This window comes from Panthera tigris, chromosome B2, assembly GCF_018350195.1.
Source record: "Panthera tigris isolate Pti1 chromosome B2, P.tigris_Pti1_mat1.1, whole genome shotgun sequence".
In the NCBI taxonomy this organism is placed as follows: domain Eukaryota; kingdom Metazoa; phylum Chordata; class Mammalia; order Carnivora; family Felidae; genus Panthera; species Panthera tigris.
In genome coordinates this window covers 143,470,537-143,486,226 of record NC_056664.1, presented here as the reverse complement: position 1 = coordinate 143,486,226, position 15,690 = coordinate 143,470,537, and the positions used below count along the sequence as shown (strand labels likewise).

At 45.4% G+C, this 15,690-nt stretch overlaps 1 protein-coding gene across 11 annotated transcripts in view; it reads right to left on the bottom strand.

Moving 5' to 3' along the window:
- Nucleotides 1-15,690, bottom strand: part of MAP3K4 (mitogen-activated protein kinase kinase kinase 4) — a 109,989-nt gene that overhangs the window by 20,653 nt on the left and 73,646 nt on the right. For 8 of the 11 annotated variants that reach the window (XM_042987469.1, XM_042987472.1, XM_015544311.2 and 5 more), the window contains 10 exons: nt 14,432-14,589; nt 11,261-11,377; nt 9,675-9,774; nt 9,418-9,501; nt 7,736-7,999; nt 6,285-6,434; nt 3,865-4,026; nt 3,272-3,405; nt 2,488-2,566; nt 1,683-1,761 (listed from right to left, as the gene is read on the bottom strand). In XM_042987469.1, the coding sequence (XP_042843403.1) occupies nt 1,683-1,761; nt 2,488-2,566; nt 3,272-3,405; nt 3,865-4,026; nt 6,285-6,434; nt 7,736-7,999; nt 9,418-9,501; nt 9,675-9,774; nt 11,261-11,377; nt 14,432-14,589 (1,327 nt within the window). The remainder of the gene's footprint in view (nt 1-1,682; nt 1,762-2,487; nt 2,567-3,271; nt 3,406-3,864; nt 4,027-6,284; nt 6,435-7,735; nt 8,000-9,417; nt 9,502-9,674; nt 9,775-11,260; nt 11,378-14,431; nt 14,590-15,690) is intronic. The other 3 variants (XM_042987470.1, XM_015544312.2, XM_042987471.1) reach the window with 2 other exon arrangements.

Below are 15,690 nucleotides of genomic sequence, written 5' to 3'. Positions count from 1 at the left end.
CGCACAGGACACTACAGTTTACAGCTCTCATGACCCTACTGAAGCCTCATTAGCATCCGGTTGTAAGCATTTGCAGTGGAGCCTCTGTGATGTTGGATGAGCGGCCCCAGGTCAGCAGGATGTCAGGCGATGTGACTCGGCCAGTGCTGTTCCCAGCAAGCCACATGGCCGAGGGGACAAAGGGCATCTCAGGCCCACAGACGGCACTGCTGACCCACTGTCCCACCAGCAGTTTGCAGAGAGGCATGTGAGTAATTAGTGATGGATCGCACGTTAGCCGTGATTACCTAGCAACCGTGGGAGGATTGCTTTTTTTTCTTTTGTAATATTCTTCTACCTTGAAATTTTTTCTGCATGTACATTTTCTACATTTCTCTATATACTCTTCCTACATTGTAACTTTGCCACCATGGAAATGATTCCTCACGTAGGGAAGACTTTAAAGAAGTGATTTTTACTGAATTATTGATGGTGTATTCTTAGTGAAATATTTTAGGAGATCAGAAAATCAAAGCTTTTAGGATAATATGATTAATCAAAAATTTGATAAGAATACAGAACACCATAAAATTGTAACCTTATATAAAATGTTCACAGAGTTTTGTAAATGGTGACTTTCATAACAGCCTTGGGAGAAAAGCAGGTATAAACTGAGTATACTGTTTTTTAAGTATTTATTTATTTTTGAGAGACAGAAAGTGCATAAACAGGGGAGGGGGCCAAAAGGGAGGGAGAGAGAGAATCCCAAGCAGGCTCCATGCTGTCAGAGCAGAGCCCAGTGCAGGCCTTGGAGTCACAAACCGTGAGATCGTGACTTGTACCAAAATCAAGAGTCAATGTTTAACTGACTGAGCCACCCAGGTGCCCCCTGAGAGAATTTTAAAGATCAAGGAACCAAGCATTAAAACCCAGTGTACTGAATTTTCTATAGCTAGCAAATACCCTTTAAGATATAGTTCCTCCCACTCGAGAAATTTACCATTTATGAATTATTTTATTTTGTGTAATTTAAACTGTTTTAAAATTACTAACTTTTCATTTTTGGATGTTTATTGCATATAAATAGAGTTTTGCTTTTAGTTACTATCTCAAGAATGGGGTAAGGCACGGCCTTTTTCTGATACATATTTTGTTGTAAAGTTTCAACATACTCCATAAAACAGTATATTAACTATAATTGAAAACTCTAATTGAAGTACATCATAGCATAACTTGTGTTTTTGTCTTTTTAAGTAAAATCAAATAAGAATTTACTATGTTAGTGGGGAAACAGGTACCGTCTCAGCTGTGAAAGGGGAACAATTACACTTGCCCCCCTCCAGCAGGAAAGGCCCTTCCTTGCTCCTTAACGGACAACTCTGTCTCCAAGTCTTTCCTTCCCAGAAGAAGAGATTTTAAGGGGGAGAATAAAGTGTTGGTGTGCAAGAAATAATGAACTAAAATGTGTAGTTAAGACTGCTGGCAGGCAGTGAATGCCGTGTGCTGGCATTTTAGTCTTCCTGCTGGATTTGGAAGGACTATGGTCTTCTCCACAGACACACCTCATTCCTGTAACTTTCACTGTCGTTTTCCGGAATACCATTGAAGAACTTCTCTACACCGGGTAAACGGCCACAATTACAAGATGATGCGCTTGCCCAGACCAGGAGGTTCTAGGGGAAGTGTTCTAACTGCCATCTTACCAAGGTACAAACCTGTAACAGGACTGTGCGGCTTTCCTATCACATGGCCAATGCATTCATTCATCAAGGCTTGAAGACTCTGGAAACCCGAGGAAAATAGCAAAGAAGAAGGGGAATGTACATTCTCTCAATTAGTAAGTAACACAAATTAACCTTTCAGTATATTTAAAAGAAACATGCTACCCTTAGTCAAGATTTTCAAAGTTTGTTTAAAAGAAAATAGCTATAAACATAAATTAAACACAAATTGCACATAACTTATAATGATAATACATACAATTCTATTTTTAGGAACAAAAACAAATTCACATTCAACTCCCCATAGTGCAATGATGTGCACAAGCACATCTCTACTACTTGAGGCTAAAATGAATGAATTCACATGCTGAACACCATCGTTTGGAACTGATGGAACGTACTGGAATAAAAGTGATAATATTCAACATTTGGCACTACCCCCTCAAATGGCACATGCTCGTGTGAACCAGCTAGTCCCTCGTTAAACTGCCAAAAAGCAGCAACTAGTAAGTCAGCAATTCATAAAATCTGAAACTGACAAATATTTTAGAAGTGCCAGGCTTCCCAGCTATCCACGGACTTAGCCAGTTGGACACTATTGTTATGAAAAGAAAAGAACACGGAATTTCTTACTATGCTATTAATAATAGAGTGCTTTTACTTTAGCATTATCGTTACAATTATGAAAATAATATTTAAGAACAGCTATAAAAAATACACAGAAATAGCAATCGATTCATTTCTTTAATGAAAACAAAACAAAACAAAACTCTAGAACATTCCATACCAAGAAGTCATCTTCTGGCAAAGCTGAAATAAAGGCAGGTTCGATGGCTTGTAGAAAATCAAAACCTTGGGTTGCCCACCTGTTACATGAAAAAGTTCAATAATCACAAAACCAAGAAAATACTGTAGCAGTTTTACTCTATACAATACTGAAATGTAATCTGACTGGAAAATTACGGTCTAAGAAAAAAACATACCTTTTGGGGATGAGTAAATTTATAGCATGTTTTGTGAGAAAAGGACAAACAACTTCTTCATAAAGGAACTGGTTACCAATTTGTTTCCATTTACACTAATAACAGGCTTAAATTTCATGAGGGAGGGAAAAAAATTAGCATCAGGAAGAGCTGTCCAGGGAGAAAGTGAACTCCCTTGAAGTTGACTCATTATGGAACAAATTTTGCTTTTAAGTTTTCCAAGCACTATGGAGTTTGCTGTGCTAATAGTTCCATTTAAAAACAAAACAAAGCAAAATCCTGATGGCCAAAGAGTTCAAAATGCTCCTTTTTGTGTCAGCTGCTCAGCAATCTCACATACAATATGCAAACGGAATATTACCAATCCCATATCCCTTGTATTCCTGCATCTTCCAGCTTCACAGGCTGCTCCAACACTCACACTCACACATGCTCACACACTCACAAACACATACACACGTGCCCGCTTGCGCGCGCGCGCTCTCTCTCGCTCTCGCTCTCTCTCTCGCTCGCTCTCTCTCGTCTCTGCTGGAGAGACTGGACTACTGAGTTACTTGCAGCTCCGGGAAACATGTCCTTGGTCATTACCTGGGTCTGGTACCTCGACCGCTCTCACATTTAGTTAGGACGTAGTTCATCCACTTCCGGGCAAAGCTTATATATTTGTCTCCTATCTTCTGTCTAAACTCTCCAGACATCAAACGAACAACTTCTTTATGATACTGTAAGAAGATTTTGTGCATATCAAAATGAAGAAGAAAATAACGATTATACAACTATCTCAACGCTACAAATGCCATGTCTGTTTAAAATGTCATTTTTCTAGAAACAAAAAGCAAAGTCTAATTAAAATTTACACATTTCAAGAACATAAAAAGTTACAGATAACGTAATATCTTAAAGTGCGGCTTCACGATGTTTTATTCGTAAGTTGAAATTACAGACGTACTTTCATGACAGTAACCATCTCATAGAAGGTTTTGAACGCAGAAAGCTGTTAGCACAAAATAAGAACCGGGCAACGACTGGCCAGTCTAAAAGGAAACCAGCATTTCTGATACTCAGCAGCGTACAATGAGACGTGCCTGACGAAGCCGTGATTCCCATCAATAGTCTGACGCGAGTGCGTCACGGAGCAACCGCAAAGCTACGCTGCGCTTCTCCTCTTGCTCTGTACCCACCTCGAACCCAAAGTTGTACCCCTGAATCATCGCCTCGCGGTAGTACTGCTGCAGCGTGACAGACTCAGATTCGTCAACCTCCGCGTCAAATTCGGAAGTGAACATGTGGTCCACTCGGTCGATGGCATCGCTTATTCTGTTGCAAAGCTCTAGCGCGTCATTCTAAAGAGGCCCAAAGCATAATGAATACAAACCAAGCAATCACCTAATACCTACTGCATTTTAGAGGAAGACTCCTTTCGTCATCACAGACGTCAACCACTGCAATATATTTTAGCCGTATCTATTCTAGTTATTCAAAAATAAAGGATATTTATTTACTTATTTTCATGTTTGTATTCATCATTTGTATTAGGTCTTCTTTAACATCTTATGAAATCCAAGAGGAAAAATGAATCCATTTAAAACGATAATGTGTAGGGGCGCCTGGGTGGCTCAGTCAGTTAAGCGTCAAGACTCTTGGTTTTGGCTCAGGTCATGATCTCAGGGTTTGTGAGTCTGAGCCCCACATCGGGCTCTTCATTGATGGTGTGGAGCCTGCTGGGGGTTCTTTGTCTCTCCCTGTCTCTGCCCCTCCACTGCTCTCTCTCACTCTAAATAAATAAACTTAAAAAGAAAGAGAATGCCTAATTACTATGTGGTCTCTGAACAGACGCTTTCCTCTTCATATTTTGCACATCAACCACCAGCTGCTTTTCCCCCCCGGGGCGGTTGTTGAAGTGTAAGTGTGGTTTCAATCCAACACGTGAACCCTGTATTGTCCTTCTCATCTCCCTGCTGCTACTTGCTAGCAGCCTGGGGGTTCTCAGCTAGGGCTGATTTCACCCGCCTTGTGCCAAGGGGACACTGGCAATGTCTATTTTGGCTGTCACAATTTGGGGAGATGGGGTGTGAAATCTATTGGTATCTAGTGTGTAGAAACCAGAGATGCTGCTAAATATCCTACAAAACAGGGCAATTGCCCCAAAACAAAGAATTCTTGACCAAAAATGTGAATACTGCTAAGGCTGAAAAGCCCTGTCCCCGCTGGCTCTTCGTTGTCTCCGCAGGCAGGACGACAGCAGCTCCGAGCTGGACCCCCACCCCGCCCCTGAAACACAGGCATGTGCACATGCTCTCCACCGGGCGCTCCCCCTACATACTGCTTCAAAATGCTCTTCCTAAATCTTCAACGACTCCCTGAGGCCTAGAAAAAAATAAAATCCAAAATCTCTCAACAGCCTGACTTTTGTCTATCTAATTTTACCAGCTTTATCTCCCCCAACTTTCCACTGTGTCCACCAAGATCCAGCCAAATCAGACTATTTGATATGTGGTGAGCACTCCGGTTCCCCTGATCCAGAGCAATGTTCCTTCCCGGTTTGTATCTTCGGTAATCCTACAAGCTGAAATGCCTCCATGGTGGCAATTCCCAGATGCTACGAGGTTCTATTATCTCCCTCCTCAGGACTTCGGTGTGGCAGTTCAGGTCCTGAAGGCCATAAATCCCTTAGGCTCAAGAATCATCACTATCTTATATAATTTTACACTCTCCAGAGTTCATGGACTCAAAGACAAAGTCTCTTGCCCTGCTACTGGAGTGGGAAGGCAATCAATGAGAGAATGTGTTTCCAGGTAAATAAGACAAACCAGACTGACAGAAAAAAAACAAATGTTTATCAAACTACTTCTGATTTCAAGAAGTGCTGCTTCTTCAAGCAGTCAAGCCCTGATGTGACTAAGAAGGCATAACTGATGGCCTGTGGAACAGTGTGGATCAGACCACGGCTGATGACTGGGGTACAAGGCAGAAGTGGTGAAAACAGGAAATCCTGGGAAAAGGTGAGGCTCTGGCTTGCCCTGGACGTGGAAGGCCTGCCGCCTGTCTACAACTGCTTTCTCTGCTGTATTTCATTTGGCTGAAGTATCTGCTAAAGCAAGGCATAAACAAGGCTTCTTTTAGATTACACATTACTGATCTGGAGTACCTCTAGCAAATACTGGTAATTGCTAAAGAAGAAAGGAAGCTGGATTAGAAATAAAGAGACCTAAATGCCAGTATCAACTTGGCTGCTAACCCACCACGTGCCATGAAGAAATCACGTAACTGTTCAGATTTCTATCCCATCCAATCCCAACGTTCTACGGCTCCAAGAAAGATGTGGGAAATGTTTAGTTGAAGTGTGGGAAAATGTGTATTGTGAAGAGGGGGAACGGCGAGGACAATGTCGCGCTTCAGATCCCCAACGTGGTAGTACGTTGTCACACCCGGACTCTTCCACAGCATGACAACGGGACATCAGTCAAACAGCTGGGGTAGAGGTGGCAGGTGAGGGAGAAGAGGCAGGGGGAGGCAGGGGAGGGAGAGGCAGTGGGGGTGGGAGAGAGAGGCGGCAGGGGAGGGAGAGGCGGCAGCTAAGGTTGGGGAGGCACCGAAATACCTTTAGCTGCTGCAAAGCCTTGGCGATGAGCGGCTGACTGGATGTCTGCTCCTGGTGCAGAGTCATGAGTCCCTCGATGGACTGCTGGAAGGCCTTCCTCTGAATTGTGAGATGGGCAGACTGCATGACAACTAGTAAAAGATTATCCACCTGGGAGGAAAATCAAGCACCGGGCTTAAAAACAGACCCACTTAACGGTTTCCCATTCCAGGTGAACCCCTCGTCCAAAAACAATGCCAACCTCACAGAGCTACCAGGCCAGGAACCAGCGGATCAGAAAGCAGTTTTCAAGCAGAGCTACGCCTGGCAGTGGGCCCTACGTCTAAAGTCTTCCACACAATAGTGAAGAATCCCACGGAACTGTGTGGGCACGATGCCTTGAACAGCCTAGAACCACAAGTAACTCAATACTCCTGCAGCAGTCTGTGTGTGTGTGTGCGTGTGTGCGTGTGTGCGTGTGTGTACACGTGCTGGAGCAGTCCATAAAGCTGGAAAATGCAGGAATAAAAGAAAGTGACCTGAGTGGCTTTCCATGAAACAGACAAACAGCTAATTGAGACTTCATCAGCTTTTTCTTTCAGTGGCAGTGAGTCACTGCAGTATTTCGCACAGAGGTGTGATGTGATCACAGCCGCGTATTATGAAGGTCATTCTGAAAGCACCCAAACAAACACAGACTTGGGGAGAGGGAAGGTGTGGCTGGAAGTGTGACAGTGCAGCAGTCCAGTCCCGGGATGACAGAATCGAACTGTGGTGGTGGCTCCGGACGGCACAGAAAGCGTCACGTGCTGGAGATGCTTCGGGTGTGCTAGGGCTGGTGACTAACCGGGGGGTAGAAGGACGAGTCTATACGGTCACACTCTGCTTTAAACACCTGAGTGGACAGAGCACCATTCACAGAGAGACAGAACACGAGCAAGAGAGCAGGTCGTGTGGAGAAGAGACAGCCGTGCGCTCAACTGTGGCCAGGCTGAATGCCGAGGGCATGCGAGGGTTTCTTCCAGGTTGTAATTAATGACTTATTTCAACCATCCTGGGATCCCTGTCGGGGAGGTAGGTAAAAAGCTTCACCACAAAAATGGAAGCTAACAGCAAGTCAAGCAGGATACACGAAGAAGCGGAACTTCTGAACGGGCGAGAGAACTCCTGTGAGAGTGTGAGTACACAGATCACGGCTCAACCAGGTAAGGACATAAATAAAATACTCCAAATATTCCAGTATAATTTAACATACACAATTTGAAGGCATATGCTGGTACAAGTCGTGCTACAAAACTATGAAAACATCGAGGTCCATTTGGGGGGAAGTCTACACTGGAGACTCCTGTGGCAGTTAAACCAATCACTCGGGAGCCGGTCGTTTGTTTTCTCTAAAGGTATTTGAAGTACCCAGTGCTGCCTCAGGTGGGGGGTGGGGAGCAGCGGGTGCGGGAGCCGCGACTGACACACACCTGCATGCTTCTCAGGGTATCGACGGTCTCCACCTGCGGCACGACTTTGACGGGCTGCGCTTCCCACGCGGCCCAGCCGTCGTCGGCATCCCGGGCGCGGTCGCTGTGCTTGGTGAGCAGTAGGTACGCGTCAATCAGGACGTCATCGGACTCTTTGGAGCAGTCCTTTCCCGCAGCTGCATTGAGCAACTGAAGAATAATGCTCTTCTCAGCGAGGGTGTCTGGGACAAACACCTGCAAGTTTTCCAAGCCGGGAATCTGTACCTGCAAAAGAAATGACCCAGAATCTTAAACTAGGGAATGTCACACATAGAAATGTTACTTAAAAAGAAAAACAAAAACAAAAAACAGAAAAGGACCGGCCTGTGTGGGGAAGGCGCAGAAGGCACCTCAGGGCATCCAGGGCCACGCTGCAGGCGGCAGGGAGGACAGCACGGGAGCACTGTGCCCGAGAGGCCTGGTGAAGCCACTCACAGAGCACCCTCCCACCGCCGTATTTTTAGTATAAGCACAAAAATACCCTCCAGGGGAGGAATGTTGGCCTCCAACAACCTCAATCAGCGCTACTTTGAGATGCTTACAGAAAGTAAGGCAAAACATGCTAATAACGGATTCATTAATCATTCTTGGTGGGGGCATCATAAAAAGCCTTTTAAAGATCATTTTAATAAGGAACACGCATGTGATATTGTTGTGCAAATCACACATAAATGCAGGTGGGATAAAACTGTGGGCTTGGGATAAGATTTCCAGTAATAAGACCATAACACAGAGTCTGTCAATACTAAATGTCCAACAACTTAAATGGGAGTAAAGATGGTGACTCAAAAAGGGGGTCCACTGATGGCAAATGTTCCTATAAAAAGTCTAAATTGTTTCAGGAAATGTAAGGGTAAACATAAAAAAAAACACTTAAAATAATTATTTTATTTTATATTATTATCGTACACACATTATTTTAGATGTATGTGTAGCTAATTTTAACAAAAAGTATGAATGAATATTTGATGACTTTATCTGCATTCTTTTTTAAAATTTTTTTAACATTTATTTAAAAAAAATTTTTTAATGTTTATTTATTTTTGAGAGAGAAAGAGAGCACGAACAGGGGAGAGGCAGAGAGACAGGGAGACACAGAATCTGAAGCAGGCTCCAGGCTCTGAGCTGTCAGCACAGAGCCCGACATGGGGCTTGAACTCACAAACCACAAGACTGCGACCTGAGCTTGAAGCAGGACGCTTAAATGACTGAGCCACCCAGGTGCCCCTAACGTTTATTCATTTTTTTGAGGAAGTCAGAGACAGCACAAGCTGTGGAGGGGCAGAGAGAGAGGGAGACACAGATTGCCAAGCAGGCTCCAGGCTCCAAGCTGTCAGCGCAGAGCCTGACGTGAAGCTCAAACTCACAAACCGTTAAGGCCCATGACCTGAGCCGAAGTCAGAGGCTCAACTGACTGAGCCACCTCAACTTTATCTTCCTTCTTAAAGCAAGTCAATACATATGAAAAACTTTGTTTTTCTAATTATTTCATTGAGAAATTATGAGAAAGTCTTTTTACTGGGATCAATACAGCCAGCAAAGCCTAAAATATTTACCATCTGGACCATTAAGATAAAGTCTGTCCATTTTAGAGAAAAACAGGAAAGGCAAAATATTCCAGTTACAGCATTTTAAATATTTACCTTAACATACTGCTTTGATTTCAGAACGTCCAGAAGGTCTCTGACTGGGGCTGAAAGTACAAATTCTGCTGCTATTTCCAGGTCCTAAGGATCACAGTTACAAAGAAACTTCTTTAGGGTTAGCTTTTAAAAAGAAGGAAGGAAGGAAGGAAGGAAGGAAGGAAGGAAGGAAGGAAGGAAGGAAGGAACGAAGGAAGGAAGGGAGGAAGAAAGGTTGGTAAAGGAAACATTTTCAACAATCGGGATTGTTAACTCACCTTTCTCAACATTTTGGCAAATCCGAGGGCCTTGGAGGCTCTTTCTCTGGCTTCGTGGAAGAGCTCCTTCAGCGCCCGACTAATCTCTATGACAGACCTCCTGCAAAGTCAGCGCCACCCAGTTAGAGCCCGTGACACTGTGTCAGGAAACCGCAACAAAGAGGGGCAAGTCCCAAACCACATTAACAAAGACTGAGAACTGGACACATGGGAGCAAGCAGTTACTGAGAATGTGTCTGAAATACTCAGAAGCTCGCTCTCTTGTAGTTTTCTACAAGGTACTTGTATTCTTTACATAAGTAAGGCACACACAATAACCTTCAAATAACAGCAAGCTCAATTTTCTAAAGATTTGATTATACTAATTTCTTGGAGTTTGAGATAAAATTCCTAAAAGTTGACTCCCAGTGCAGAATCTTTCTGAAAAGGAACATACACAGTGGTGGGCTGGTAAATGGTTAACAACCGGCCCCCCTCAAGTTCCTGTCTTCATGGTGTCTGGTGATTTCTGTGGCATAAATACGCCCCTCGCGGCTGACTGCGAGCTACCAGCGTGACGGCACTGAGCGACGGCTGGGGGACAGGTGTGCATGATTGTACTTCGGCTCCCCGGAGCCAGGATGAGCCAGGATGAGCCAGGACGAGCCAGCACGAGCCAGACCCAGCACACCAGCGCACGAGCCCGCTTTTCAGATCCACCGCTAATGAAGAACCAGGGCATCCTAAGAGCCCTTCTCTAGTTCACCACCTTACATCTCCGACTCCCTGTTTATTCTGAATCCACCATGTTACCTCCCAAACCTGCAGGACCTTCTACACACTGAGTCCTTCCAATTCTCAGCTATTCGTACTTTCCCAGGCAAGAATCTGGGTGAACGCTTCTTTCTTTAACTCTGGCATGAGGACCTCCCAGGTATTCTGAAACCCAAAATGTGCTTCTCATCAAATTTTGGATGGTGAGAGAAACACATTTCAGCTCTAGAGAAGTCATTTCCCTTGAGCATTTCCTAAGCTTGAATCCTAGGATATTGCTAATAACTGGCCACAAAACAGCTATACGGCTGATATACGTGCCACAGAAAAGAGCGATTCAACATGGTCCAACCTGAATACCATCTCACGGAACTGGAGGAAATGCAACAGATGCGTAAGCCATGGTTTCATGTACTTAAGCTTTAAGTTCAACAGAAGGAATAAGCTATGCATAAAAACAATGACAATGTGCTAAATGTATTAATGGACTGATAGAAAGAAACATAATTATGTGATTAGAGACATTCCAGGACACAGGGATGAATGCTCTCTACTCATTTTTAGTCAACTTGCACTCTTTCTCCCTTTCTCAAAAGACACTATTTTCATTAGGCCACTAAATTCTAAATTCACCTTCAAAGAAAATGCCACAGAAAATTCTAACTAAGAGAGGACAAGGAAAGATAAGACAGTCACAACCAGAAATCTTCAGATCCACTATGGAAATCCCTACAGTCCAACAGTTCGGTTTGAACAAGGTGCATTTTAGACTCATCACCAAGAGCAGGAGTCCGTGAAATAAGGAAGGGGAGGGGAAGGGAATGAGGCACAACCTTATTTCGTCTGAAGCGTTGCTGTCGTCGGCGCTGGTCCAGAACTCGGCACAGCTCTCCTGTAAGCCAAACTCTAAAAAACTTCCTGTCGACTTCAGCAGCATCCCTGCGATGTCACTAAGGGAACAAAAGTACAAAAGTAAACCAAAGAAGAAAAACTGTCCTCGTTCTAATTCTAGAATGAGAAGCTGAAAGTCCAGCTGTTTTAAGAGTTTGGGAATCAACAATAGTGAGAATTTTCTTGTACTATAAAATCCTGATTAATGTGAGAAAGGGGAAATCTCAACTACGGCATGTATCTGTCTTCGTTCTATTATCACGGTTTTATCATAAACCTTAAAATTTTAAATCATATTCAGAGCAGCTAGGTAATTATTACACAAATGTAATTTTCTACTTAAAAGTCTAAAATAGCATAAAACGGCCTCAAATATATATCTGTGACCAGATACTTTTTAAAAGCTTTATAAACTAAATGACGGCATAAGAAAACAAAGTGAATTCCTTAAATGCAACTGTTTCTACAAATTTCCCTGACAATTAGCTTCCCCTGGTCCGTCAACACGAAACACTCCACACAGCTGATGCCCCTCGTGGAGTGCACAATCCACACACTAGGGAAAAGGGTAAGCCCGAGTGTTTGAAACTATCTAAATGAGTGAAGTGAAGCCTCAACAGCAGTTTACCGGCCTCTACGTTCAAAGAGAGGAGCGTCTATCTGGTAAAAGAGAGCGAGTAAGCATACAAACAGTGGCAGACGCGGCACAGGGAAGCGCCAGGGGACTTGCAGAGGACGGAGACCAAACCCAGCTGCGTGTGCGACACAGGGGTGCAAGGGAGAGAGCAGTGAGAAGAGAGGCTAGCAGCAAGGGAATGGAGGAGGGGAAGAAAAGTCCAGGAAGAACAATGAATACGATCGAAAGGCATGAAGACGTGTTAAGCAAGAGGTCTGGCTGCGAAAAGAAATTGCACCATCTGAAAGGAGCGAGACCCAGAACGCAAGCTGCGGCCAGGCTGCGAAAGGCCTTGCACGTCCTGCCGAGTGCCCCACCTTCAGTTACTGGGCAGAGAGGTCAGCCTTCAAAGAAACTGAGTGGGAAAGGGACCTGATTACAGACCTGCTTTCAGAACAGCAGTGGAGGAGGATACCCACAAAGGGTTTGCTCGACAAGCACTGAGTATCTGTTACGTAGTAAGCAGTGAACGGAACCGGTAAGAACCACTCCAGTGAATAGAGGAAAAACTAAGAAATAAAATAAAAAAGGAAAATATGGAGCAGTTCCGTTAAGTGCTATGGAGAGAAACAAGAGGAAAGGAAACCAAGAGAACTTGTGGGTAGGAATTTCCATCTTAAGTATGGAGAAGGGGACATTTAGACAAAGACCTAAAGGAAGCGGAAAATGGGTCATGAAAATAACGGGGGAAGAGCAGTTCAACTAGAGGAACCACCAAGTGCAAAGGGCCGGAGGCACGAGCATGCCCTGTCCGGGAAAAACAATAAAGAGGCCAAGGTGGCTGTCTGGTAAGGCCTGGAGAAGGGGACAGAGAAGGGTGACAGAGTCAGTGAAAAGTCAGACTGTGTCCAGCCTTACGGGCCATGTTCAGGAGCTCTCACTTTTACTGAGGAAGAAGGGAAGCCACTGGAGTCTTTGCAACAGAGGAGAAAATGGTCTGATGTGCACTTTAACAAGATCATTCTGGCTGTGGTGTTGAGAATAAACCAACGGGGTGAAGAGCTAAAACAGAGAGTCTCCTTGGAGAGCGCCTGCAGTCATTCGAGCAAGATATGACAGCCTGGGAGGAGTGCCCACGTAGAGGGGTGTGCAGAGGTCAGACTGCGGATGAATCCTGCAGGGACCAGCGACAGGCTCAGGGGTAGTGTGCGGGACAAAGACAGGACTCAGGGATGGCTCCGAGACTGAGGGAACCTGGGAGGAACAGCCCAGGAAGGAGACCGCTGCCGTGCGCATCCAGAACTAGCCTGGCCCGTGGCAGCAGGCCCTCAGTCGGGAACTGCTCAGAAGAAGGCACAGGAAGGTGAAGTTCAGACACTGCCGCGTACAGACAGCGAAGGACGAGCAACAGATAAAAACAAAAAACCGACAGGAGGAAATGAGGCTGGGGGGAAATTACATAACATGAATGTGTGGCACAAATGAACAGTAACCTCTTAAAAAAAAATTTGTTTGACAAAGCCTGACAGCCTGGAAACAGAAAATGCAAACAGAAGAAATTACAGGCAAAGCAGAATTACTGGACATTAAGAGAAGGCGAGATGCTGAAAAGGGCCGTGAGCGCACTTTGTAAGAAGGCTGACTGGTTCTGGAACCAACCGGAACAGGAAGGCAGGGCCCGAAGGGCCGGGGAGGTCAGAGAAAGAGTGAGCCGCTCACTCACAATCCAGGGAGAGAGGACGGTCAGGGCAGGAGAGGGATTCTGAGGCCCTGCGCACGGGACACAGATGGGGGGGGGGGGGGGGGGCGGGCGACAGCGATGCCCTGTGAGGCTGGAGGGGAACCCGGGAGAGCTGCGGTCCTCACGACCCACACGACAGAGGGGAAGCTGGGCTGAGCACACGAGGACTTCTACGAGGGGACAGAGGAAATGAAATGGCTGATGGGGCAAGTGAGAGGGGGCGGCACTGACCCCCAGCAGCCGAGTCGAGAGCCGAAGGGCTGGCAGCGGGGACGCCACCTTGGGCACTCAGCTCCTGGAGAAGGGACGTGGGTGAGACACACGCCTGAGGTTCCCAGCACCCCGCCAAGGCTGGGACACCCGGGGCCTCCGGTCTGAGCCGCCCTTCAGGGGCCCCAGAGCGTTTCCGCTAAGGCAGGGGTTCCTCAACTTCTCAACTGGCATTTTGGGGGGAGAATTTGTGGTTTGGGGGCTGTCCCGTGCACTGCAGGATGTTCAGCAGTGTCGCCGGCCTCTAATCAGGAGCACCGCCCAGTCACTACAAGCAAAACTGTTTCTGGAAGGTGCCAAATGTCCCCACACACCCCCGCTGAGCAGCCTGGCTCCCAGGACAACAAAACTCGGGAGAGAGGCACATGCGCACGTGTGACTGCTTGTCACCTTCATGTAACTGAGCAGGTACACATGTCGCAGAGAACAGGGTGGGGGGCGGGGGGCGCGAATGGGCGGGCACGCTCAGGAGCACAAGGGTCCTACCAGAAAAGTTTGCCGGCCTGTGCTTCTCCTCCCCGGATGTAATGGGTTATTTCTTTGGTGAAATTCCATTCTTCTTCTAACAGATTTTTTAAACTATGGGATGCCTGAGGTAACTGCTGTAGCATTTGGATCCAGCTTCTCATGTAATCAAAATACACCTTAAATAAAGAAACATAAAGGGAGACAGTTGAGAACAGAACTCAGCAGCTCACAGCGTTCACCTCTGCTGACCTGAAAGCCACAAATGAGAAGGGCAAAGTGGAGGGGACGTTGAGGCACACAGCCCTGCGAGAAGCAAGATCCTTCATTGCATCACCGAGGCCTTCATTGCATCACCGAGGTCTCAATGGGCACTTCTCTTAAACTGTGCAACTCAACTCCTTGGCAATTTAACACATTATTTATAATCCCCTCAAATTACCAAGAAAATAAAATGTTCACAATGTACACAGAAGTAAAAAAAAACACACAAACAAAAACCAAGATAATAATACCCAGAAAATTTCCTTATTAATATATTATGAAATTATTCCTTTAAGAGGTTGGGATCTTTACTTGTTGAATCACCTAATTTAACTTTAGACAGTATCTTCTGTGTTGAGAGGAAAAGAGCACACTTTTCGCCACCATCCCTTCCTGACACCCGGATTTTTATGACACGGTTTTTTTCAAGATGTATGATATATAAGTTACGGTATCTAATCAAAATACCCAGGTCTTCTGAAATGGGGTTTATGTCCACCACAAATCCTATGCAACAGCTCTCCCGTCCCTACATCCTTATTTTGATGTATCTGCTGCTTCCCAGGGTTTTACTGTCAATTAGCTTTTCTCAAGACAGGTTCACAATTATTAGAGGACAAAAACTCACTGTGGATTCTCCTACCGAAAGCACAACTTGACTGAGTATAAAATGCCTGAATTACACGTTCTCTGCTTCGGAAGGTTTCAGGCATTGCTCCCGGACTACTGTCTGCCCTTGCGTGTTGTTCGAACAAAGAAACCTGATGCCAGCCTCGTCTCCCGCTGTCCCCGCTCTCCTCACGCCCTGAGGTGACTTGCTTTTTCTCTGCCCGGATATATACGGGATTCTAGATCCAGTCTCGGATCTCAGTGACTTCCCCAGGCTACATCTTCGTGTTCACTGGAGTGAATGTTTTCTGAAATCCAGTACTAATTTTCGGGAGGTAAATTTCAGGTCTTGCTTTCAGAAAACCGTCTTCTGTTGTGTCTCTGGATGCCTCTGGGCTCCCCCAGCC